The sequence below is a fragment of the Nansenia antarctica genome (genome assembly GCF_963989245.1).
Source record: "Nansenia antarctica genome assembly, chromosome: 5".
Classification (NCBI taxonomy): domain Eukaryota; kingdom Metazoa; phylum Chordata; class Actinopteri; order Argentiniformes; family Microstomatidae; genus Nansenia; species Nansenia antarctica.
Genome location: NC_137690.1, coordinates 39634946 through 39662486, shown reverse-complemented (window position 1 = coordinate 39662486; position 27541 = coordinate 39634946). Strand labels below are relative to the sequence as shown.

The 27541-nt window shown below is 43.9% G+C and overlaps 3 protein-coding genes and 1 long non-coding RNA gene across 4 annotated transcripts in view; all 4 read right to left on the bottom strand.

Moving 5' to 3' along the window:
- Nucleotides 1–16541, bottom strand: part of timm50 (translocase of inner mitochondrial membrane 50 homolog) — a gene marked incomplete at its 5' end in the record, with an annotated part of 68474 nt that extends 51933 nt beyond the window's left edge. Inside the window, 4 exons of the mRNA XM_080530601.1 lie at nt 937–958; nt 7186–7217; nt 10393–10561; nt 16335–16541. Coding sequence (XP_080386727.1) covers nt 937–958; nt 7186–7217; nt 10393–10561; nt 16335–16541 — 430 coding nt within the window. The remainder of the gene's footprint in view (nt 1–936; nt 959–7185; nt 7218–10392; nt 10562–16334) is intronic.
- A 1104-nt stretch (nt 16542–17645) lies between these two features.
- LOC308158496 (ras-related protein ORAB-1) lies at nt 17646–20712 on the bottom strand (the record flags this gene model as incomplete). Its single annotated transcript, XM_080532131.1, has 6 exons — nt 17646–17867; nt 18067–18198; nt 19206–19301; nt 19439–19534; nt 20226–20298; nt 20699–20712. The coding sequence occupies 6 exons, from the start codon at nt 20710–20712 to the stop codon at nt 17646–17648; spliced, it is 633 nt and encodes a 210-aa protein (XP_080388257.1).
- Nucleotides 20713–22935: 2223 nt separating this feature from the next.
- LOC308157508 lies at nt 22936–23625 on the bottom strand. The gene is made up of 3 exons (XR_013937451.1): nt 23572–23625; nt 23264–23317; nt 22936–23078 (listed from the first exon to the last, which is right to left on the bottom strand). It is a non-coding gene; the product is annotated as an uncharacterized lncRNA (long non-coding RNA).
- Nucleotides 23626–23745: 120 nt separating this feature from the next.
- Nucleotides 23746–26635, bottom strand: LOC308158022 (nuclear apoptosis-inducing factor 1-like; the record flags this gene model as incomplete). Its single annotated transcript, XM_080531614.1, has 4 exons — nt 26616–26635; nt 25328–25558; nt 23859–23991; nt 23746–23776 (listed from the first exon to the last, which is right to left on the bottom strand). The coding sequence occupies exons 2-4, from the start codon at nt 25452–25454 to the stop codon at nt 23746–23748; spliced, it is 291 nt and encodes a 96-aa protein (XP_080387740.1). The 5' UTR covers nt 25455–25558; nt 26616–26635.
- Nucleotides 26636–27541: the final 906 nt, after the last annotated feature.

Here is a 27541-nt window from a genome sequence, read left to right as displayed (position 1 = left end):
AATTATGCAGTGAACATACTTAAAGCTTTTCATAAAAACCACATGCCGCGAGACTGACTCGTCCTGAACTGTCGTAAGTCAATCAACAAAGAATGCCCCATCAAAATAAAAGTGCCCATGGTAGAGCTGTCAAAATAGAGCTTTCAAAATAAATGTACTAATACAGATAGAGATAAATACAGAACTACCTTTGCGTCACTAAGTGACCGCGTATCTTCTGAGACATGCGTTCTGTCATCACTTTCAGTAGCGCCTTCACACACAGTGGCGCTGTGCACAAACACTCTTGATCCGTATAGCTCTTGTTTTATTATATTGTGGTTTAGTAAATACTGCACTTGGAGTTACATTCAATGCATGATTTGTGCTATAGAACATAAATAAAGTTTGATTGATTGATTTCAAATCAAATCACATTTTATTTCTATAGCGCATTTCTCACAAAAGTGACCCAATGCGCTTTACAGAGAGCAGCGAAAATGATCTTATTAAATGTAAGCGAGTAATTGTAAAAAACCTTTCCTATCTACCAATAACTGAAGGCAACTATCTTTCCCATAGAGTGATTCGTTACCCTTAAATATAATCCCAATTAGATATTAATCCTCAGTTATTCTTCACAACTGACCAAACCTCTCACTCATTGCGCGGCAGATTCAGACTGTATCATTGTTATTTTCACACACGACAAACATGTGACATGTTCCAGTTTTATTCTTATTCTATTTTATTCTTCCAAAAAAAAAAAAAAAAAAAAAACGGTTTCAGACGGTTTTGATAAAAAACCGTTTCTATTTTTAGAAACCCCGGTTTTCGGTTTAACCGAAAAACCGTCCATCCCTAAATCATATAGAATAGAATCATATGGAATAGAATCATATAGAATAGAATCATATAGAATAGAATCATATGGAATAGAATAGGGAAAGAACTCACCGTTATCAAACTCGTCTGGAATCTGTAAGGAGACAGAGAGAGAGGAGGCAGAGTTAGAGCACCGGTGTTCAGAACATGCTGTTGAACAAGACATTTGGTCTGGAGCGATTTCTCTCCTCTTCCCTCCTTCCCTGTATAAGACATGTCTTCATTTAGCCCTGGAAGAACCTTGACGTTACACGTCTCGAGTGAGGGCGAAATGGCAAGAAATGTTCATCAATTATTTTATTTTTTTAAATATAGTTAATATAATAACATGTATAATAATAATAATAATACTATACTTGAAATATAATGATATACTAAACAGGTAACCTGAATGACCCTATGAATAATGATGAGGGGCTGTGGACTTTGGCCAGGCGAATGCTGGGGAGCGTGTGTGTGTGTGTGTGTGTGTGTGTGTGTGTGTGTGTGTGTGTGTGGCGCCCCCTAGGTGAGGCTCTCAGCGGCTGCAGCGGAGGAGCAGGTGAGCGAGGTTGGGAGACCGTGGACACGAGGGTTTGTCTCCCTTTTCAAGGACTTTCACGACTCAATTCCCTCAAATATAAGGACCCAACACGGCATAGTTTGAGACAGACCGAGATGAGAATTTATATAATAGGAACTATCCGCTCACAGACAACAATTCAAAAGAGAGGCTTGAATGTGTGAACACACGTCTCTTGCCTTCTCTACCAAAGCACAGCAAAACAATATATTGTGAAATATGTGTAAAGTTAAGCAATACAGAGACTTATTTACTAGTTGACGAGCTAAGTAAAACATTTTGAATACATTTTTTTTTTTTAGAGAGAGAGAGGGGGAGGGGAATTCAAGCACTTTCAATGACCCCTGTCGATTTTCAAACTTTTAAGGCCTTGATTTTTTTCCCCGCAAATTCACAAACTTTCAAGGATTTCAAGGACCCGTGGGAACCCTGTGGATGACAGACCTCCTCCCTGGACGTTCACAAAGTCTCTTCACTACCCAAAACTATCCTCCTTCCACTCTGTTAACTCTTGCACGACGACTCCCCCTGCTGGTTGTCCGTGGTCATAACGCGTTCCTCTTGGAAGACATCTTTACCACAACACAGGAATCATAAGGACACCCCCCCCCCCCCTTAGCATTTGTATCCAAAGATTTGTGTTTTTTGCTATTTATGTCAGGTCATATTCTGTGAGTCGCATAGCATAAACGAGGCCTTTAGGGTGAACATAGGTCATTAGGTCAAAGGTAACAAACAACAGACTGTTCTGATGGGAATTGGCCTACTACAGTGTGAGAGGTACTACACTTCTTTTTGCTCTGCTCAGATTTGCTCGGCTTCTGGAAGTCAAATCCTGCCCAAAACACACACTGCAGTGTCCAGTAGGGATGCACCGATACCACTTCTTTTCAGACCAAGTACAGGTGCTTACATTTAATAATAATAATAATAATAATTCATTGTATTTATATAGTGCTTTTCCAGGGCTCAAAGACGCTGACAATATGGGGAAAACTGAAAACACAGAAACAACAAGCAACAGATAACATGAGCACATAGAACACAGAGTTAACGAACAGGCACAGGGAACAATTAACAGCAATGTCCAGGGGGGGAGGAGGGGGGTGGCAGGGTTAAGGGTAGTGATGCTACGATCTGATCGGCGCCGATCGGTATCGGCCGATATGGCCTTGATCGGTTTTGATCGGAGTTCTCAAAACGGCCGATCAAACACGACCGATCAGTTTACAAAATGGCGTCGCCAGTCTGGAAATATTACACAGTGTCGGAAAGAGACAACAAATATGCCGTTTGTAATGTCTGCTCAAAAGAAATACCTCGGGGAGGAACGCACGCAAGGTCTTTCAATACCACGAATATCATACGGCATTTGCTGCGTTCGTCGATTCGCTCAGAGAGCGCCGAAGCGCACACTGGGCTCGACGTCATAAAGGGACCGAGTGCTTTGATTGGACGAGAGGCGTTCCACGAGTGCTGGTCAGAGTTCCAGCGCGACTTCACGAGCGTAGTGTAGTTAGTGTTCAGCGACGTCATGTGACCCCGCGAGCAGGAAGTCACTTGGCCCATAGCAACAACTATTAGCGCGTGAGTTTTAGATCTTCCTCTGTGCACCTTGCACAAGTGTAGATAGCGAGCGACTTTTCAGCATAGCAGGACATATTTTAGATGATAAGAGGAACAGGCTGAGTGCCAAAAATGCTGAGATGCTTGTATTTCTCTAGGCAAATCTGCCAGTGATGCTGCTTAATCAGAAGTAAGGTTTGAGTCTGAAATCTCCTTAGGTGCAATGTTTTGTTTTTTTGTTTTATTGATTATTGCTGACTTGCTGTCTTATCTCCTCCTAAATATGACTTGAAACTGACTGACTTGAAACAGTATTTTATATTTGGCTAAAGCCTGTTTATGTTGCAGTTTAGTTTGGGTATGTTTATTGTTCCTCAGGAAAGCGACAGTATAAGCTCCAAGTTCTCTAAGAGCGCCTAGTTCCTCTCATTCGAGTGGAATGTTGCACATTTTATTTATTATGATTTTTATTTTCACATTTTATTTGTTTTTCCTTAAGTAAGCTACAGGTGGTTGTGAATTCAATAAAACAGATGGTCGTCAATTCATGATACTTTCTCATCTCCTAATTTCATTTAAATACATAATATACAATGTCAATGGTGTTAAGAATAATTAAAAACATAAATAATGCTACACAATAAATAAAATGCTTCAATTGCCATTTTCGACGCTGTGATCGGTGATATCGGATCGGCAGATCACTGATCGGCACCAAAAACCCTGATCGGAGCATCTCTAGTTAAGGGAGATGGTTAGGGGTAGGGGAGGTTGTAAGCATGGGAGAACAGGTAGGTTTTGAGGTGGGATTTAAAAGTGGAGAGGGAGGGTGAGTCTCTGAGTGGTTGAGGGAGAGAGTTCCAGAGGCGGGGTGCAGCTTGTGAAAAGGCACGGTCTCCGAAGCCTTTGAGTTTCGAGGGTGGGACAGTGAGGGGAACAGTGGATAATGATCGGAGGGTACAGGGTAGGGCGGTGGATTTAAAAAATCTAGAATATTTGGTTGTTTTCGTCCGTGCGCAAACGTTTTCACGTCCATCCTCGATAGTTTTCTAAACAAGGCCTCTGGGTCCGGGGGGGAGGAGTCTGAGGCGGCTCCTGAGAGGAAGCCATAGACATGAGAACAGGATCCAGCATCTTCTCTCACAGCGACACCCACCCTCCAATTACCACAGCTCCTCCAATCTGAGGAGGCAGAAGTGTGAGGTCCAGCACCCCAGAGCCCCCTGGCACACTCCACTCCACTGTTCACCAGACAGCCCAGTAGTGTGAACCACAGGGCCTGAGAGGTGAGAAGTGTGGCCTTTTTGTCTACGCTAGCCAACACCTTTCACCGTTACATGCAGTTACCTCAGAAGGCTTTTTAGAAAGAACTGGGAACCTCCTGTTCTCATTCCACACAACCTGCCTTATAGGCACCACCACCACCACCACACACATGTTGAATTCATAAACGATCACAAAGGATCTCAACCCAAGGCCCTCCTTGGAGCAAAGCTCCCTTTGGTGCCTTTCTGGTTGCCGTTCATATTAGATATCATGTGACCAGTACCACTAAAGACTTAACATTGACATGAGAACAGGGTCCATCGGTTTCTCTTCCCACGGTGACACCCGCCCTCAGATGACACACAGCTCCTCCAATCAGAGGGGCCAGAAGGGTGTGTGTGATCCGGCACCCAAGAGGTCTGGCACACTCCGCTCCCGCCAGCCTGCCAAGTGTGGCCTTTGAGGTGTGGCCGAGCTTGAGCTGTAAAGTGAACAAAAGGAGCAGGAGTGTGCTCTTTCAAGAGGCGATGTTCCCAAAGGCATACCTCTTGACCAGCGGCACAGGGCACCCCCCCACCCCCCACCCGTGCCCCTTTGAGGTGTCTTCCCAGGCCGTCCCCATCTTACCCAGAGGGCCACACTTCACAGGTACCTGACGAGTGTGCCTTTTGGAGGAACTAGCCCACCCATTCTCCTTCCCACACACCCAGCCTCCTGTTGGTCGTTGGCTAAAACATTCGACATGTAGCATTCCCGTTGCCTCAGGTTTGACGACCAAACCACCCTCAAGACCACCAGGACCAAGCTCCGGACCTGGGGTGATAGGACCTTTTCAGCCGCAGCCCCGTCCATCTGGAACGCGCTCCCCAACCACATCAGACAGGCCAACACCATCCCAACATTTAAACAGGCCCTCAAAACCCACCTCTTCAAACTTGCCTTCACCAGTGAACCCTCTCCCCCTCCCCTTCCCATGTGTCCCCAGCACTACCTTAATTAGGCCCCTATACTTTCTTTTATTTCTTTTTTGTTTCTTTTTATTATTACTACCGATCTTTTCAGTTTGTAAAGCGTCTTTGAGTGTCTAGAAAAGCGCTATATACGTCTAATGTATTATACATTAACCCTAGCTATTGTTTAGTCATTCTGTCCAAAGTCGGCTGGTTTTTAACCAGCTACCTAACTGGCCAGATCACACAGCTATGGTGGATTCTCATGGATCTCAATTCCCCAGTTAGCATAGTCAATAAACAAGTGCCTACATTGACTCGAACTATCACAAAGTCAATCGATATAGAGTTTCAAAGGAAATGAGTACAGTTGTTGGAAAAAAGCTGATGGAAGATGTAAGTCATGCTTCTTAAGTAATGTCTGAGAAATATATGAGGATAGTTTACGTTCACTAAGGCATAATAATGTAGCACGATAATGCTAAAGGGGGAGACTGAAAATCTATGGAAAAAGCTAGAACGAGCTGTCAACAGAACGGCTGTGACAGCTCTGTCTCGACCTAAGCTAAGATTTGGCGTTGAATCTCAGAGATGCCAAAAGTTGACAGGAGACATTCTAAAATAGGGTCGTTCAGATCAATAAAACTGCGTTCTAAAACTGGATTGGGTCTCGTCTCGGTGTTGTATCTGTACCTGGCTTAAGGGAAAGCAATATAAATGAGAACAGGATCCAGCACTCCTTCTCACAGCGACACCCACAGCCCTCCAATTACCTCAGCTCCTCCAATCAGAGGGCAGAAGTGTGAGACCCGGCACCCAGGAGCCTGGCACACTCCTCTCACACCAGCCTGAGATAAGAGTGGGCACAGAAACGGGCGGCACACCGGAGGAGCTGACAGAAGTGTGTGTGTGCTCTTTCAACTTCCTCACTTTTAACTCTTACCTTTTACCACCGGCACACACCACCAAGTGCCCTTTGAAGTAGGACCTTCAGAAACACTGGAGGACACTTTGAAGTGGTCACTTCCCAAACACACACCTCTCTCTCCACTGGCACAAGCCCCACTTATCACAGTTATCTGAGAAGTGTGCCCTTTGAATTCACTTCCTTACTTCGCTCCCGTGTGAAGTAAGGAAGTGAATAGGACCCACGGCTCTGACAAGGTTAAAGAACTATGGTCTTTTGAAGTGCTCACCGATTCCCAGACCGACACCTTTTACCCCCGGGGGCTGGCACAAGCCACACATCACAGTTCCCCATCAAGTGTCCCCTTTGGTGGAAAAAACATACACACCACCAAGCACCAGGCAACAGCTTGAATCAGTTAACCAGCTACACGGATCTACCTGAGAGGTGTCAGAAGTGTGCCCCTTACAAGCCACCATTACCTTTCCAAAAAAAGGTTAGTCACAGTGCACAGAGTACAACGAAATGTGGAGGGGGCATCACAGCCATTGAAGGCGACCCCCCCCCCCCCCCCCCCCGGAGCAATTAGGGGTTCAGCGCCTTGCTCAGGGACACTTCGACACGTGGGGGTTCGAACCGCTGCGAGCTGCAGACTTTACCATCATTAGATGCCGGCTCTACCGGTTGAGCCATAGCCGCCCCATAAAGAAGTGTAGAGGTAAAGAAGCGTAGAGGTTTTGAAGAAATGCCTATCTGTCTGTAGAATCACACCTCATTCAGCCTCCAGATGAATTGTGCCAAACACTAAGAACTAATTTCTCTATTTGGAGCTCAAGACTACAGGGTTCGGGTTAGAGACTACAGGGACGGAGGAGGGACATGTTGCCATATGAACAGTAATGCTTTCTTTTTGTCTCTTAGCCGTTCATCAATATGAATACATGGTTTAAAGTGGCTTTGTTAGTCAACACCAGTACACCACACAGGCGTGAGCTTGTATGTACAGTGAAACATCCTGCAAAATGACAAACCACATGTTACCTCAGCCAGACGGTTTCATGAGAACATACCTTATTTCCTTGTTCGTCAATTGAATTGCTACCTGTAGATGAAAAAATTAGCATCAAAAATCCATTATTGTCTATAAACAGTGTAATAACCAACCACCAGACATTCAAACTTGTGGATTTAAAAAACAAATGATATTGGTTATGAATTTGTATCCATTTCCTTCAGTTTACTGAAACAATATGCATTACCATTTAGATTTAAATATCAATCTATACAGTGCATTCGGAAAGTATTCAGACCCCTTCACTTTTTCCACATGTTGTTGTGTTATGGCCTCAATTTATAATGGATCAAATAAAAACATATTTAAGAATTAATCCCTAAATAATGTAATTTAATAAACACAATACCCCAAATGAAAAGCAAAACCACTTTTCTTTTCTTTCTGTAAATTAATTAAAATTGAAATACAGAAATACCTCATGTGCATAAGTATTCAGACCCTTCACAATGACACTCTTAAAATGAGCTAAAATGCAAAGATGTCATCAACAAATCACTTAATAAGTCCATCTTAATTGAAGGACAATAGTTCATGCTATTTTGGAATCAATATATTTGTTTTGATAGGGTCTTTGATTTGCATAGGAATCAATTACACACTGTGTGGATCAGGTTGTCATTACAAATTGTTCAAATGGAGAGGAACAAACTGCTCAGGAATGTGCAGTCGATGGGACATCATCAGAGTCACTCTACAAAATTGGTCTATATCCAAGTGGCCTAAAATAATCCCTTAATGGAAAAATAATCCATCTCATATCCATAATTGTGTTTGCAACAATGAATTCAAGTGATACAGCAAAGAAAGTGGCTGGAAATGTGTTTATTTGGTTTCACAACAAAGCATTAAGTTTAGTGTAAATCCAGCACATGCAATGCAGTTTCTGCACCATCTCTGCTGTGAAGAATAGTGGAGCTGCTTCAAGTTCTGGGTGTGTTTGTCACTGGCAGGACTGAGGAGTTCTGGGTGTGTTTGTCACTGGCAGAACTGAGGAGTTCTGGGTGTGTTTGTCACTGGCAGAACTGAGGAGTTCTTGGTGTGTTTGTCACTGGCAGAACTGAGGAGTTCTGGGTGTGTTTGTCACTGGCAGGACTGAGGAGTTCTGGGTGTGTTTGTCACTGGCAGGACTGAGGAGTTCTGGGTGTGTTTGTCACTGGCAGGACTGAGGAGTTCTGGGTGTGTTTGTCACTGGCAGGACTGAGGAGTTCTGGGTGTGTTTGTCAGGATCAAGAGAAAATGATAACATTTGCTGAGTTGGTAGTGACATCCTAATCTACACAGTGTGTAATTGATTCCTATGCAAATCAAAGACCCTATCAAAACAAAGATATTCATTCCAAAATGACATGAACTATTGTTCTTGCATTAAGATGGACTCAATTCAACTTACTGAGTCATTTGTTGGTGACATTTTTGCATTTTAGCTCATTTTAAGAGTGTCATAACAAAGGGTCTGAATACTTACGTACGTGGGGTATTTCTTGTATTTAAATTCTCTAAAAACATGTTTTCGCTTTGTCATTCTGGGTTATTGTGTGTGGATTGATGGCATTTTTTTTGGTATTTAATCCATTTTAAATTGAGTCTATAACACAACAAAATGTGGAAAAAGTGATGGGGTCTGAATACTTCCCGAATGCACTCTACACATATCCACAAAGCCGATTCCAACTGAATAAACGTATGACAGTGTTCTCTAGGCTCTGGAGAAGCAGCTAGTGGCTCTGAGCAGATCAAGATCAAGATCAAATGTCATCTTTAAAGCTTCCAACCATTCAGTTTGACAAGCATGTGCATGTCTACAGTTCAACTGTCTAACTGACTAACAAGCATCCCAGAAACAAACGTGACATGGTGATTGGTCTGGTGAAAGGGGTAACAAGTCAGCAGCCAATTTAATGTTCAGACTTTTATTTAGGAACATTTAAATACATTTCAACGTTGTTGAAAATCAATGACACACTTGCTAGTCAACTAACACAGCTCGTTTTGTGAGCCTGCTAACAATGTAAAGTAGTGTTCTAGTTAACTAGGTAGCAGTGGGGATTACTCACCCAATCCATTGCAATATTTTGGCTTGACTAGCGAGTTCGTGTTGTGATTTTCAACAGCGTTGCAACATTCGACACACATTTCAGTGTTTCCTCCAGGATTTTTCACATTAGTGGCGGAGTGGCTATCTGTTGCGCGCACAGCGTGCACGCGCATAAAACGCGCACTGGCGCTCAAAACAAAGACGAAGTTTCACCAAAAACTACAGGGTGGCAACAATTATAATTTCTTAAATAGCGGTTAAGTCATTAAAGCCGAGCAGGTGATTTTATATAGAAGGTTGTAGTGACCGCTCGTTAGTGAGCAAAGTATTCATAATTCACGGCGTTCCAGCCTTGTATAAAGCACTGTTGTATGTTTATGTTTACTACATCACCCATGCTGCTTAGCGGGTGATATGACGTGATATAAGTGGGACGGAGATGAATGAATGTTGTTGTTGTCAGTACGCATGCAGAGAGTGAGAATAAAGCGCACATGATTGTTTTTCTACCGGCAAAACGACTAGATCGTCCTGTTATTGCCGTCACTCCTACAAGGTGATCAAATACCAATATATCCTACAGCTGCAGCGGAACATGCACAGCGCATTACACACACACACACATTCGGACCAATCACAAAACTGTTTTGAAAGCTCGTCGCCTCGCTATCTGATTCAGTCTCGATTGCAGTGCGAACACAAACGACGAGGTTAATTGCAACATTGTAACATATTGTAAATAACTACGCCCTAAATCGTAACGAAATGTTGGTCTGGAAGCGGCCTAAATCTAGCTTCAATCTGCTTTTTTTCTGTTCTCCGGTCATAATAACTCGCTGCCTTTCTGCGCAGCCTGAATCAAAGTGGACTGTCTGAATCAATTAGTGGCGGAGGAAATTCTTTCGTGGCGGCCCGCGGAAACACTGTATTTGGAACAGTAACCTAATAAAGGTAAGTCTGAAAGAAGATAAAGCTAACATGGTCATTTTAGTCAAAATGCTCTAGACTCACCAACTCACCATTAAAGCGAGAGCATATTATTCCAAATCACTCCACTATCTTCAGCTAGACCTTCACCACTACTGCCGGTTCAGTGTCAGACCTTGACATGTTGCTGCTGCTGTTGAAAAGCAGAGACTACCAAAGTAGAGAACACGCAGAACTCACCGAATATGTACACCATGCCCACCGCGCCTCCTATCCCCATCAAGCCCGCTAGCCGCAGCACTATCTTCTTGGCGTAGGCTGTGTTGTCCTTCTGCTTCTTGTCCTCTCCCTGGTCCTGTTTCTGGTCCTCCTTCCCGTCCGTCCCCTCACCTCCTGGGGGAGGCTGGCCCTGTGTCAAACACCACAGTGACGTCAGGGGCGTGCGCTTTCAGGAGCGGTGTGTGTGTGCCACATTACTCTACGTTCCAAACGACATGTAGAAATAACTGATAGGACTCTTTGTCAAACATGTCAAACAGGAAGGCATTATCAGCCCCGGTCTGGACGGTTTCACCACAATGACCGACACACTTCTGGTGTATTCCTAACAAGGAATTCTAGGAATATGCTTGACTTGAGTACACATGCCTCACTGACTAATGCATTGTCAATTGTTGAAATAACAAACGCAAATTTAGAATGTCAGAACTTAGGCTAACAGTACAACGAAGTAGACTAGATCGGACTGCTACTGACTGAACAGACTGCTTTCAAGAGACAACCAAGTCGATTTTTGGGTTAGGGTTAACTGAGGAGCCGGTTATCATAGCTAGAGATCTGGGGCCGTATTACAGAAACTTCCTATCTTAAGTCCTAAGTTAAGATAGGAAAGTAGAAGATAGCATTTATCTCAATTTGGTATTACAGAAACAAATCCTAACTAACTTTAGGAATCCTATCTTATTACTTCATCCTATCTTATCTCATCCTAAATATTAAATCCAACGTCGGTTATCAACGTTTATGTCTGTTACCTAGCAACCAATGGTACTTCCATCTCGCGCAGCTCCTTTGTAAGGTAGCCTATACTTTGTAACGTATTGTAACGTCCCTATTTTTGTAAACAATAATATCTTATAATTATCTTATAATGGATCAGAAACAACGACAGGCAATAAACTTCAAGACATTATTATTATTATATAAGTTCCTAAGCATTTTGATACATATTATGCCTGTGTACATTAAAAACTGTAGTCGTCATCACAAGTTAGAAAATGGGTTTGAAATGTAATGACCAACTGTCACTCCTTGAACAATAGCAACGGAATGCTGTGAAACCTGCAGCTTACTCCACCACCTGGGTGTGATGTCTGACAGTTAGGACAGCCTAATGGCGCTTTTCCACTACAGGGCCGACCCGGGTCTTTAGCCTTTCTCCACTGCCAAAAGTACCCGTGCCATTTCTTGTACCCGTGCCGGTTTTAGTTCTTGTTCGGGATGGGTAGCGAAAGGTACCAAAGGTACTTTTTTGCCAGGCTGCGTGTGACGTGTGACGCTGCACACCGTTGATTGGTCAATGGAAATCGTCATCCCATGTTCATAGATTTCTTCGCTAACCGCCATCTTTAAATACCACAACAGATTTCGCTCTCGGAAAATGTCACTTACTGTTTCTGTAATAACTTATTAATAAAGATTAGAAAAATTATGCTAACCATCGTATTATCTTAGTTTAATGTCATTTCAATGCATCATAGAACTTTTATTTACAACAAGCATAACAAAAGAAAACGCTATTATGGCGATGTCCTGTGTCTATGCTGTTCCTCAGTCCAGCGGCAGTCAAATGCCGGTAGATTTGCGTCTTGCTCCCTTTAACACATGTCGGCGTTTCCCTGGTTGCAAAATCTAAACTATTAGAACTGAAAGCGGCAGGTAACAGGCACATAACATCCATATGCTGTATATATAAATAAATATATTTGAATACCTGCAAGACACCGGAGCACTCGTATCTATAACAAACGCGAAGATTGTATGAGCCCCGCGTCAGTCAGCCTTTCCGTAGAAATACATCGCTCCATTATATATTTAACGTTACATGTTTTATGGCTGATCTGTGCATGATAGTGCTGCATTAATGTTGATCTATTTATATCGATCTATTCTTGCCAATTCCTTATTACCAGTGGAAAGGGGGAAGGCTAAAACATTTTGAATGGAATAGATAGGACTTTCCGTTCAATGGAGGAAGCATGATACTCGCGAGTTCATCTCGCTTTTCCCCCCGTTGATGTATTAAACAATCTAAGCAATCTAATCAGAGCAGTTGTTATTATGTAATATTATTGATGGATGTGCCATTTTTGATGGAGAGCAGTGAGCGGATGACTGGATGTGAGCATGTATTTGACTAATGCCGATAGATTCGCGTCTTGCTCCGAAACCGGAGCTGTCGGCGCAGACAGGATTTTACAGCGTTCCTTCAAACTATTGTAATTCATGAACTATATGCCCAATCTAAAAAATTCAAACAGTTTCTGAAAGCAGAGCTTTTTGAACAGTTGAACTTTTTTAGGCTTATTACGGTTTTGATTGATTGATTGAAAACTTTATTAGAAGATTTGCAGAAGTAGGTACATGAAAGTACATATGTGACAGCGTCTGATTAATAGGTCCCCATCTCGGCCATTTTGAAACCTCGCAATCGAGCCAAACAAGTCTTGTTGTGAAAAAATGTGTTTTCCGGTTTTTGGCATAGGACAACAAACGAAGCGATGAAGAACCCACTCGATATCATATCCAACAGTTTTACATTCACTAAATACCTACATTTAGTTAGCAAAGTCGGGAGGGGGGTATTATTCGTTTTCGTGTGGCTGTGTGTGTAGCCACGCCCACCCCAGCTGTATGTAAGGAGCCATGTGCGATGTGGATCTGTTTACAAGTTTACAAGATGGATGCTGAAGCTAAATGCTATCAACAGAATTTCAAAAGCAGGCAGAAATATCCACCGTGGGCAATTAATGAACTCCTTCATATTGGACTATACATAATGGGAACTCTGAACGGGAACTCCGAACTCAGAATCTGACGATGACAGATGACAATGGAATTTCAGACATTGATCTCCACATCAGTTCACTATTCTTGGGACAGTCGTCTGCAGACAGACCTTCTGCTGTGTTCTTGGGTAAGTTTTAGTGAGTTACATGTGTTGTTTACTAGGATTTTGTGTTGTTTACTTAGGATAGCCATACAGTTATTTGTTGTTTTGTGAGTAAGGTAGCATCAGCCCCGTTGTTAGCATCAGTTATCAGACTACCTCCCACCATCACTAATAGGAGATGGTGGGAGGAAGAAATAGGTTGTCAAAGATAAAACATAATGAATAAATAAATTTGTTGCAGACCTACTAAACATGCAACATAGTGTAATATGTTTCATGCACCATTTTAGTGTGTTTGTGTGTGTGTACCAGCTAGCCAAACAATTGTTAGCTTGTTAGCTAGCTAGCTAGCTTTGTTAGAGATGTAATAGATTATAGAAAAAGTAAATGCTTTTGTAATGAACGATAATGTTATGTGGAATCAACAATAATGATTAATTCATTGATATGTAGATTTGCTATAGAATAATACTGTGAATTGAAATTTCTTCAGTACAAGTACAGTACACTGAGTCTATGGAAAACCTACACTAGAGAAGTGTCCACACCTCTGACCTGACATCTGTGTTACAGAATGAGGAGGTGAGAGGTTCTGAGAGATGACACCTTGATGAGAGTCACCAGCACTTCAGGTATGTGTCATTGTCATTGTATGCAATTCTATTTTATGAAGATAGTAGTAGGCTATTTTGTAAAAGTGGTGTTGGTAACAGTGGGCAATCATTTTAAATGTACTGTCTTCTTTTTTTATTACAGCTTTGATGCCCAGATGGGATGGGAAGGAACTACACCGAAGTCCCACTAGATGCATTATGGACTATAATGATAAATGCAATGCATACACACACAGACACAACATTATAATTTTTTACCATTCTATTATTGTATTGCTCAATTGTATCTTGCCTAATTTTTTCCATTGCCATGAATTTTACTCTCTTGTACTTGTAATGGGACGTAATAAACGTTTGGCACACATGGCAATAAAATGATGATGAATCATGAATCTTGAATTATTATTATTATTATTATTATTATTATTATTATTATTTAGCTATTTAAACGTGTCAGCCCTGCAATTTTGCTTCCTGAGGGTTAGCTGACAACCCCACTGACAGATGACAGGTAGATAATGACAGGTAGTGTAATGGGGGAGTGGTTGTCTTGAGGTGTGGTTGTCTTGAGGGAGTGATTAGGGTGGAGTTAACCAGCTATTGTTCCCACTCATTACCTCTGTGAAAAACGTCTCTGAAGAAGTTTGAGGCTAGATATCTCAGTACGGTGGTTCAGGGGGTATCACCATTAAACTATCCATGAATTCTTCAACTTGTTTCAGATTTCAATGTATGACACATCATTTTAAAGCTTACAATCTACCCTTTCATAATCTGGAAAAAACTGAAAAAAGATGTTGCCCTAGTTGAGGACTTTTTAACCATGCCCTGTCACATATTACATACAAGGTCAACTAACAGGATAAAAACCCAAGAAAGCCACTGGCTTATTTCAATTGGGTCCTTGATACTCAATTAATCGTTACATGTAAGACAGACAAAAAACTAGTACTATCTACAAGATAATACAGACAAATAACTAGTACTATCTACAAGATAAACATACATCCAACATGGGAAGAACAATATAACAAAACATAAGGTATGTACAGCGGGTAGGACAGGTGGGGACATACACCACAGGTGGGGGCGGGGGACAAAACACAAAGTATGTACAGTGGGTTGTTCACCAACAAAAGCACAGTGCTCAACGTGTTAGGAGAAATACAAATAGAATCGTGTCGGCATTTCATGTCGGCATTTCCCTGGTTGCGAGATCTAAACTAGTCTACTAGAACTGAAAGCGGCAAGTAACAGGCAGGCACTTAACGTTACGTGTTGTAAGGCTGATCTGTGCACGATAGTGCTGCATTTTGACATCATTCTTATCGCATTTCCCCCCGCTGATCTGTATAGCGGGGGAATCTTATGACAGGTAACTCCTCCTACAGTCCCGGGTTGTTCCTGTATAGTGGAGAACGATTCCTATATGGAACTTTTCAAAAGCGTGCCGAGGCGAGCCGTGCCGAGCGGTGCCGAGCCAGTCAATGGAAAAGCGCCATAAGGGGTTATCCCAAAGTTAGGTGACTTTATTTAAGATTTGGTGAAGTTAGGAAGCTTGTGTAATACACTTTTCCTATCTCAAGTTAGGATAGGAACATTGACTTAGGAACTGTGACCTGTAATGGCTTTTCGGTCCTAATCCTAATTACCATGGTTACCAAACAGTTAAGATAGGATATGCAGTTTAGGAAGTTTCTGTAATACGGCCCTGGGCTAGGCTAAGTAGGCCTACAACAAAACGTTCCTTTGCAATGTCGACGCCTTTCCAACACGGAGACACACAGAGTGACACAGGCAGACTGCAGCTCCAGCCTCATTGAACTGGTGGAGGAATGCACTAGGGGGCGGAGATGGGTTCACCTGACCTTCAACAATATTGCAAGACAGTAAGACCACACATGTTTTTAGTCATACTGCATTAGATTTGTGTTCGCAGGTCAATCTTTCCCATGTGCCTTTGCGTCTGACAGCCACAGCAGAGCATTGTGATGACCATGAATACTATTTCAAGGAGCTAGCTCGCTGGCCACATTTCATTGAGATGATAATAGTCGCTAGTTCCAAGTGATTCACTCGAATGATACACATCTATGAACATACCATGACGAGGAACACCTTACATGTAGCTATGCTTATTGGTTGGACCGAGTATTTCGGAAACTTGACAATGCTAGAAGAAGCTAGCTAATCCGACAGTTCATTCATAGGGTATGTTTCTCCGAGGGCAAGCAGATGACAGGAGTCGCCCTTAAGAGTCAGTGGGACAGCTAACGTTAGCTAGCGTCTGGAAATGACGGCTCGAGGAAATTAATCAACCAGGTTAATGAGATACATGTGTTTTTCTCCCTGACAGCCGTCCTCAGCTAGAGAGAGAGAGAGAGAGCCTGTTTCACCTGGTTCGTCTGTTGGAGCCTCTCCTGCAGTATCGCCTGAGCGAGGCCACCTGTGGCACTCCCCTCTCCCGCCGGCGGCCGCTCCGATGAAACCCCCCGCATCAGGTCCACCAGCACTGCGGGGGCTGAGCCCCTGCCTCCGGTTCTACTCCTGAGGAGGCCCCTGCTCGCTCGGACACACATGGGGAACACAGACGTCGCCGACATCTTGAATGGGACTCTGCCGGTGAACGTAACGTGAGTGAAAAGGACAAGCTCGCCTGATTGGCTGACGTTTCTTTGAAGGACAGTCTTAAGAAGCAATGACAAACCGCGAGAGGCCTCGTGGCCCAAACTAGGGCGGTACCTCGAGTATTTACACCAATCAGGAAGAAGATTGCGTTGACCTTCGAATGCGTTGCGAAATAGTCCATCATGACTGATGGCAATGCCCCAAAGTACAGTATGTCAAACCAACGTAGGTAACGTTACGTTACGTTACATATCACTTGCAGGATAAACACAACAAAGCCACTATTCCTGTACCGCCATTACCCTCTCCTTGCTTTATGAATGATGACTGTAATCCATTTGGTCTTGATTTGGCTCATGTGTATCCTGTACCTCATGTGAGACTGTAGATAATGACCCTTGCCTATGACACATGCAACTTTGTGCGCCTGTTTTTTCCCACGTTGTCTGTCATGTTCTTAAGATAATTGTTGTTCATAGAGTAGTTCAGCGGTGCATCAAATCTTTCTCATTATACATCAACAACAGTATACATAACATAAATGAACACAAACTAAGCCACAATCATTTATTGTTGTCATTAATCAACAAACTAAAAAAACACAGAAAACCTCTCTGACTGCCAATGGTGAAATGCTTTTAGGGTTAGAATGTCACCCATTATTAATATTTATTAGAGTTTAAAGCATCAAACCATACATTTACAAACTAACTGGTTTTTTTTGGTCATAATCAAATGTTTTCCCCTTCAGATACTATAATTAGGAGCTGTATTCTACAGGGCCATCCCCAACTATAAATTGCTGGCTCTGATATTTTCCTTTCACATTGTCCTTTTCAGGACTGTTTCAGCAACTATATGATGCGTAACCAGGCCAGCCCAGTACATCTCAGCTAGGCTCAGCTCAGATGGGCTCTGTAGTGTGAATTATGGTTTAGTGCATTTAAGCATCCATTCATAACAAACAACTTGAAACAAAACAAAAACGTAAATGAGAATACTGTCCAAACCCAGTATGATTGAATAGATTATGTCTCACTGATCCCCACATGCTGCGGTTGGTGTCATATATGGCAACATTAGCAACAAGAGTTTGCCTCCTCCACTCTGGCCTTCTCCCCCCCTGGCCACAGGGGGGCGCTGTTGATCTTGGAGGCCACTTTAGCAGCTTCATTCTGGACGCCATCACTCCCTAGACGCTTCTGGATCTCAGAGGCCATGGTTAAAAAAGCCTTCTCTACGTTATCAGCGTTCTTTGCACTTGTCTCCAGGAAGGGGATTTGTAGTGATGTTGCAAACTCCTAAGTCATTCATACCAACAAAAAACCAAAAACATCAGGCTACTTATTACACATTAATTTCACATTTATAGCACATCATCATTAGCAAGTGAATATATCATTGTCCAGTGTCTATGATAGACATCATCATTTGTGCAGAATGAATCTGTGTTGAATCTGCATTGGTGACAAATGACAGGGGACCCGTTAAGCCACTTACCTGACCAGTAGAGAAGTCCACTACCTTTTTGGGGATGAGGTCACACTTGTTTCCCACAAGCAGCTTGGAGACATTTTCACACGCGTAGCGTTCGATCTCCTGTAACCACTGTTTGACGTTGCTGAAGGATTCCTGGTAAAACAACAGTAGAATGATTACTCTGATGGACTAGGAAGTACGTTAGATAGCCAATCAAAGCCTATAGCAGTAGGAACTGTCCAATCAAAGCTTATAGCAGTAGGAACTGTCCAATCAAAGCTTATAGTAGGAACTGTCCAATCAAAGCCTATAGCAGTAGGAACTGTCCAATCAAAGCTTATAGCAGTAGGAACTGTCCAATCATAGCCTATAGCAGTAGGGACTGTCCAAACATAGCCTATAGCAGTAGGAACTGTCCAATCATAGCCTATAGCAGTAGGAACTGTCCAATCATAGCCTATAGCAGTAGGAACTGTCCAATCATAGCCTATAGCAGTAGGAACTGTCCAATCAAAGCTTATAGCAGTAGGAACTGTCCAATCATAGCCTATAGCAGTAGAATCTAGCCAGTCAAAAAACCTATAAGAGGGCAGTGACACCCCTGTATGAATGCCAAGTAATACCCTAATCACGTTACAAAGCCAAGCTGAGGTGAGCTGAGCTGAGCCGGTTATGCCCCCCTCCCCCCACCCCCATAAGTTACAGAGACTGTGCTAGGAAGGACAATGTGACAGGAAAATATTGGAGTCAACACATGGTTGGGGTGTGTGCCCTGTAGCATTGAAGTCCCCCCCCTAGTGTCTAGGCTGGGAAAGGGCTGGGGTATGTTTCTGGACAGGGCCGCAATGTTCGACATTTCGTGAGCTTAAAATTATAAGGTTCTATCTCCGTTTAGGGTTGTTCAGAGATATTGAGCGTCAAAGTTTTTACATTCCATTATGTTTTGTGAGATGGAACCTTTGTGTTTTATGAATTACTAACTCAAAAATTTCAACATTTTAAAAATAACAGCACACAGGCATTAATAAACACCTAATGGATCAGATTATGTAAAAAACTCAATTTTGAACAACATTTAGATAGAACCTTATAATTCTAACGTCACGATTTCTTGAAAAAAACAAAAACGAAAACCATCGGCAGACCAAACAGAGTTCTACCTGATCAGTGACGTCATACACAATGATGATGCCGTGCGCCCCTCTGTAGTAACTGGATGTAATGGTGCGGAACCTCTCCTGCCCCGCCGTGTCCCACTGAGAGTGTGATCGACAACACCAGAACAGATCATGAACAGGCCTTTGTTACCACGCCAACCACCCATAGCACCAAACAGAGCTAAAATACAGAGAAACGGTTCGTTGTGTTTGTCTCGAAAACAACATGCACTTACTATCTGTAGTTTGACTGTCTTCCCCTCCATTTCGATGGTCCTGATCTTAAAGTCGACCCCGATGGTGCTGATGTAGCTCTCTGTGTACGTGTCGTCCTGAGAAGTGAAGACATACGGACACGTTTCCATGTTTAGGTTTCCCATTGAAGTGTGCCCCTCACATAGGAGTACATGATGGTACGATGATAGAACGACAGTGAAGATTGTCTACATTTGAGTATGTGTTTGTTATCATCAAACAACATTGTGTTAACAATCTTATCATTGTGTTACCATCTTCTATAATTGCTTTTTAAATAACTTAAATGATGATTATATAATGATAAATAGCACTTTGAGCTGCAACGTTTGCAGGAAAAGTGCTATACAAATAAAGGTTGTTATTATTATTATTATTATTATTATAATAACTCCCTAAGTGGGTGGCAGTGGCTCAACCGGTAGAGCTAGCGTCTAATGATCGCAAGGTCGGCAGCTCGCAGCGGTTCGAATCCCGGCTGGCCACGTGTTTAAGTGTCCCTGAGCGAGACATTGAACCCCTAAATTGCTCCAGGGTCGCCTTCAATGGCTCTGACCCCTTGCATAGAGCATAAATATAATTTCGTTGTACTCTGTGCAATGATAAAGCTTGAATCCCTTTTCTAAATGATATGGGTGGCTTGACTGTGTTTCTGACGTTCATTTGTTGCTCTTCTGAACATGGTCTTCACAATGGTGCTGACTCTAGTCGTTGCTGTGGTGTGTGTGTGTGTGTGTGTGCTGTGTAGAAGTCAAGTAGGATTCCTACCGCAAACCGCAGGAGCAGACATGACTTGCCCACCCCAGAGTCTCCTATCAGAAGCAGCTTGAACAAGTAGTCACTGGGGAAGACATCAGCACTTTGTTCTATATCAAGCAAGTCTCATAAGACACACAAATGCATGAACACACTCACATACACACAGTGTCTCTCTGCTAGGCCTCCTCTCAAAGTTTGAGAGGTATTCTATCTGTTCTGTTGGAGCGTCCTTATCGACAGTAAACATCTAGGGCAACTGGGTTTTCAGGCTTTTTCAAAAACCAAAAACAACACAAAAGTTGGCAGCCATTGGCTTAGAATTTGGCAAACGGACTGTGAAATCTAGACAGCATTTCAGTCTCCCTCAACCAAAGTGGTGGTGAAGCTAAAATGTTGCCCAAAAAGACAGTGTTAACACGACACCGCACAGAGGCTTCCACAACGACACAAACAACAACACATCGTCACTCATTTGTACTTACTATTCGGGATTCATGACCAGATAGATGGTTCCAGTAGGATGGTAAAAGAAAAAGGAATAAAAGAGTGTTGACAGAACGCGTTGTGTTATCTTTGGCCTTTGAGCGGGATGCGTCCTGTTTTCTGTCCTTCAGAGGGCAAACAGCACCAGCACCTTGTATGATGAGCTGGGCATCCCATCATTTATTCAGGCCCGGGATCGTGTTTCACTGTGGTCATTACCTGAGGCTTAAAGCTGAAGCTTGATGTGGTGGCCACAGAACTACTGGTGAGAGATCCCCCATTCATTCACTCAAGTCAGTCTACTACACAAAACAAACTCATTAATTGTTTGAAGAATAACTTCTTTCAAAATAGTTCTTTTATTACCAGAATTTGGTTGTAGGAAAACAAGGGTCATTTTACAGTAGAACCAGTGTCATACGTTTTTAACTATTCCGTAGAACAAAAAAACAAAACAATTAATGTTAATTCAAGTTTGAAAAGGTTTTCTACTAGGACAAATACTTTCCTGAATCACTGAATTCCTGAAAAATCTGAGAACTTATTCGAAACAAAAATAGAACACTCGACATAGATTCAGCTTGATATAAAAATAAATAAAAAATAAAGTACATGTTCTGCATAATCAACAACTAGGGTCGTTGGTTGAACTGTCTCAGAGTGACCGTCAAGCAGAGTGAGTGGTACACACACATATCCGTACAACTCGTGTCTCGTTCATTCGTAAAACTCTTTGAATCTATACTGCTACATATCACAGATATTGCTCAGGGAGCACCGTCATCTGTACAAGGAACACACACAGACACACCCGTCATCTGTACAAGGAACACACACAGACACACCCGTCATCTGTACGAGGAACACACACAAACACACCCGTCATCTGTACAAGGAATACACAGACACAACCCAGGTTGTGTGAATCTCCAGTTGCTATAGACTTCTCACCGTCTTTTAGTTCCCTGCTTTTTGGTGCCGTTATCTCTATAGTAGTGTACAGTAGCAGCAGACTCCTGGCTCACTTTCAAGGTAACAGCAAACAGTATTTAGAACTTTATGATCTCAGTCCTGGCAAATGGCATACTTTACAGGTAGTGTGTGGTTGTGTGTGTGTGTGTGTGTGTGGGGGGGGGGGGTTGTGTGTGTGCGTGTGTGTGTGTGTGTGTGTGTGTGTGGTTGTGTATGTGTGTGTGGTTGTGTATGTGTGTGTGTGTGTGGTTGTGTGTGTGTGTGTGTGGCTGTGGTTGTGTGTGTGTGTGTGTGTCTGTGGTTGTGTGTGTGTGTGTGTCTGGTTGTGTGTGTGTGTGTGTGTGTGTGTGTGGTAGTGTGTGTGGTAGTGTCAGTCAGAGAGGGCGTTAATAATCATTTTAATTGAATAAATTTGCCATTTAGCAGACGCTTTTATCCAAAGCGACTTACAATTACGAATTACAGGGACATTCCCCCTGGAGTAACTGAGGGCTAAGTGCCTTACTCAAGGGCACACTAGTAGTGTTGTGGTTTCAGGCGGGATTTGAACTCACAACCTTCCGATCACAAGTCCAACTCACTATCCACTAGACCACCACTACCGTTAAGGACAGCCATTGGGTCCGCGGTCCCTGAGCAGCGCCAGGGCGGAGGAGGAGAAGTCCCTCAGCGCACCCACCGTGTCCCGCTGCAGGCCCAGGGACGCCCGGGCGAACTCCCGCTGCGCGTCGGCCGCCCGGCGCATGGCCCCAGCCAGGACCCCCAGGGAGCGCGACACCGACCCCAGCAGGGCCCGGGAGGCCGCCTGCTGTTGCACACCCAGACGGGCGCTGTGGGCCAACCGCTCCCCGGGTCCCTGGACGTCCTCCTGGGCTTCTCCGTCACCGCCACCCCCCGGGACCGTGGCCTGTGTGGGGGTGGAGGAGGAGGAGGAGGAGGAGGAGGAGGGGGCGGGGAGAGGGGGCCTCCCCCGCTTGGTGGGGTAGGAGGAGGAGGAGATGAGAGGGGGCCTGGTGGAGGAGGAGGAGGAGATGAGAGGGGGCCTGGTGGAGGAGGAGGGGGAGAGAGGGGGCCTGGTGGAGGAGGCGGAGATGAGAGGGGGTCTGGTGGAGGAGAAGGAGATGAGAGGGGGCCTGGTGGAGGAGGTGAAGAGAGAGCGCCCGGTGGTGGTGGACAGGGAGGGAGCCGTGGGGCGGGAGGAGGAGGAGGAGGAGAAAAAGGTTGTAGCGAAGGAGGAAGAAGACAGGACAGCGGCAGAGGAGGAGGTCCTGGCGTGTGTGCGGCGAGGCTCGGCCCGCGGCGTGTGTGTGTCCTGGTGGACGGGAGGGTCCGGGGGAAACGTAGGGGGCCGGAAGGAACCCCTGCGGGGCTCGGCTGCCAGTTCCTCTTCAAACTCCAGACTCTCGTCTAGACACACACACACACACACATTTAGGTGCCATTACATGCATACATAGAAAATACATACATACTACACAAATGTTATTGTTATTATTAAGCAACCTTGGGTTTGTGAAAGGCGCTATATACATTTAAGTTATTAATATTATCATTATTATTACTATTATTATTATTGGAAACCGGCGCTTCACCTTCGTCGATCGGCATCTCAAATTCAAAGTCCTGAGAGGACTGAGGTGGACCCCCTGCAGAGACAAGAGACCACCATCAGGAACACTCCACCACACCTGTCCGCGTTGTCTGTGAATAGAGTGTGCGTGTGTGTGTGTGTGTAGTGTGTGGTGTGTGAGTGTGTGTGTGCGTCGAGTACACGAGGCGTTGCAAAGTGACCGTGATCCTCTGGGATTCCTCGCGTCAAAGCTGAACAGGGAAACTAGAAACGTAGAAACACGTGACTGAATATCTCCTCAAACAACAAAGACATGACCGGGCCACTCACAAGCGTACAAGGTCTGAGAGCGCCCGCCCGGCGCTGTGAGAGGGGGGGCGGCGGAGGGGCGCAGGGGGGGACCCGCCCTGCGACGGAGGTCCGGGACCACGCCGTCCCAAGCCTCCGGGAGCGGTGAGTCGTCTCCGTCCCTCCTGTAGAGCTCCCGGGCCACGGCGGCGTCGCTCACGGGCATCCGGAGGATGTCGTGCACCATCTTCTCCACGGGCGACAGGTTCTGGGCGATGCGGAGGCCGTCGGGTCCCCTCATGGCCGCCATGCGGCGCTTGGCGTCGCACTTCAGGTCGGCCCACTTCTTGGAGACGTCGGCAACCTTGCGCTGGCTCTCGCCGGTCCTGTTGATGAGCGCCGTGATGCTGGCCCACTTGGCCTTCTTGACGTCCGACGAGGAGCCCCGGGTCCTGAACTTGTCTGCGGGGGGGCGGAGAGAGAGCACAAACAAGAAGAAGCCACGCAGAGTCACTGGAGTTGGAGCGTGCGGCGAACACTAAAACGACTAAAGCCAGGGTTCCCACACCTTGTGAAACATCAAATTCAAGCACCTTTCAAGGACTTTCAAGACTCAATTCCTTCAAATTCAAGGACCCAACACGGCATAGTTTGAGACAGATCTAGATGAGATTTTATATAATAGGAACTATCCGCTCACTGACAACAATTAAAAAGAGAGGCTTGAATGTGTGAACACTAGATGGTCTCATGCCTTCTCTACCACAACACAGAAAAACAATATATTGTGAAATATGTGTAATGTTAAGCAATACAGAGACTTATTTACTAGTTGACGAGCTAAGTAAAACATTTTTTAATATAGATATTTTGTTTAGAGAGAGAGAGAGAGAGAGAGAGAGAGAGATAGAGAGGGGGGAATTCAAGCACTTTCAATGACCCATGTCTATTTTCCAAAACTTTTAAGACCTTTTTCTCAAATTCACAAACTTTACAGGATTTCAAGGACCCGTGGGAACCCTGCAAGAAGAAGCAAGGCAGAGTCACTCGAGTCAGAGCGCACAGCGAACACTAAAACAACTAAAGCGCTTCCTTAGAGAGTTATCCTCTTCGGCTGAATGAATGTCTTATACGACTCATTTCCGCCCCCCAAAAAAACACACCCAAACTAAACTGCTCGTCACATGAGACTGATGATGACGATCGGATGCAAAATCAGGATGAACATTTCATAGGTAACAAGTTTTGTGTGGATAATGCTCAGATCATAGTTCAGAATAACATTCTACACATGACAAGGAGAATGTAAACAACAATCAAATTAATAATCAAATTCAAGCAGAATTTGGGTCCCATTACGTGCACTCTGATGAATCAAGATTGTTGTATAAAGCCAATTCGGTTGTTAAGTCGTGACGCGTTTCCGGGTCCAAAGTTGGCTGAGGCGCTCTCTTCGAAATGCCTCAGTAATAATAATAATTAATTATATTTATATAGCGCTTTTCCGAGGCTCAAAGACCCTGACAATATGTGGAAAACGGGAAAGTGCTGTGTCCCTTGTTGTATGAAGTGATCCCAGTCTAAAAAAACGATTGAACTGTCATTCTACCGCTGTAGTACACTGGTACTCTGGTGCGGGGAATTTCTGATTTGGACCCGGAAATGGCTAAACGTCACGTTTGACGTCAGACTTAACAACCGAATAGCTTTATAGAGATGTGACGCGACGAGTCTCAAACTAGTGGAAGAGGCTAGTCAGCGCATGCGTCGTTACAGAGAGCAGGGGCAGCCTACTTACTGACAAGGAGACTTCTGTTTTTCTTCACTTCATTCAGCAGCAGGTGGACTTCACTACTGGAGAAACGCGCCTTCTTCTTCCTCACCTGCATGTTAACACCGCCCCTGTAGTGGTTAAAACGAGACATGACCGGGCCTCTCCTCTGGGCGTCCCCCAGCCAGCCAGCCGCCTCACCCTGGGGCACCTGCCTCACCCTGGGGCACCTCAGCTCTGCCAGCCTGAGACGTGACTCTGGAGCAGAACATTCAGAACACAGGAAGATAAAAACGGATTCATTTATCTGACCGTGGGACGAAACAGAATACAAATCCAGGGAGATAAATATTCCAACACTTAGTAGCCTTAGTAGATGTAGACCATTGTCAGAGATACCCATGCTAATGATAAATATGACTTCCAAATACTAAATACAAATCTAACTGTAGTACAGCATAACCAAAGCAATAGCAATCTAGTACTATTTGCATGTAGAAAAACATTTGCTGTATTGTTAGTGGCCCTAGTTTGTAACAATACACTGTAGAACACATTTCTGTCTATTTGTTTTGGTTTCATATCTAAAACACACTGAGCATCATCGTCAATGGCTGTCTAGGGGTGGCTATTGGCCCAAAAATATAACTGTCTAAATGGGAATTACATTTGTCATTTGTCTTTGAATTAAAGGTTTGTTGGGGCTGTCACGCAAAGCCAATGAGAACATGCTTCCTGAGTGGTATACCATCAACGTTACTAAAGAAAAATCCAGGCTTATTGCGAGCATTATCAAATAAACCTGGACTTTTTTTTGTGTGTCTCGCGAGATTTATCAGAATAAGCCTGGATTTTCCTTTAGCCATGTTGATGGAATACCCCCCGGGTCCTTTGTTGACCCTGCCTGCCTGCCGACGCTTGGCTCTGATCCTCACTGAACAGCCAACGCCATCTCTGCGCCCCGGCGGTGAGCCTGCTGCCTCCTTCTCCAATATGAACTGGACCATGCATCTCCTTCAACACGAAATAAACGGATGATTTAGCTGATTAACGAGCTTTCCGTTGAGCAATACGTTCTAAAATAGCGTGCTGGCTACCATGTTGAAAAGGCGCAGAAACAACGCTCGTGTTGTCAGTAGCTAGCTATGCTAGGTGGCTGCAGGTTTCTTTGCCGATGTTTTCTTTTATATAAATAACTACATCTAGAGTTAGCTAGCTAGCTTGGTAGCAAGCACCTTTATAAAGTACAGTTAACGACCATAATACTGAAATGTTGTTGGGTATTTGGTCAATTCGATAATATGGGCGGAATTACCAGTGAGTTGAATGTTTTTTCTCCTCTTGCAGATTGAGAAACTTCGCGTAGCCGAGGAGGAGATCCTGAGTTGCGCAGACTCAAACATCTACGAAGTCGTAGCAGAATACGAACTGGCCAAGTCACGGGCCATCAATCACTCCCACAACCGTTGTTCCAACATACGTATTGTAGATACGTTTTAATAACCCTGCCGTGACACTGATGCGACATAAATAACATGGTTAACTTATTAGGCCAGTTATAATGGCCATATACTAACAGTTAAGGGCCACATATGACGCATTTGCCTAGCTATTATAGGAGTTGTACGCGATTCGGTTACTACACCGAAAGAGATGACACGCTGCAAACACTCTTCAGCCGGTTAAGATGAGCAAACACATAAGTAGCCTGCCTCTCACTAACCACAACCTGTTCTTTTGACACAATGTTTCTTTTTTGAAAACCGATTTAAACATCAATAATCATGCATTGAGTGGCATACTGTTTAATAATGTATCAGTAGCCTACAAATCGAGGCTGATTAAAATGTAAACATAAGGATTTAACCACCCAACATGAAATCATGGAAAGGGATAGGCATAGTTAAATATAATTAAAAAAACGATTACGTACATTAACACACATCTTGCAAAGGGAACAAGCTAAAAAAATATTTGACAAATCACATCCACCTATATTACAGTGACCAAATAAACACAATCATATTAATTTCTCCATAATGTTATAAAATAAATCACTTGAAATCACTGATATTGGCCCAATGCACTTTGATTCTAAAGGGCTCTGCACACAGCGTGCGATTTCTGTTGGCGTCAACGTTCCATTTTGAAGTTTGAATGGAAGTCTATGAGAACATCGCATTTACCCACACACGGCCCCGATTTTAATCGCACGGCGAACATTCGATTCCATTCATTTTG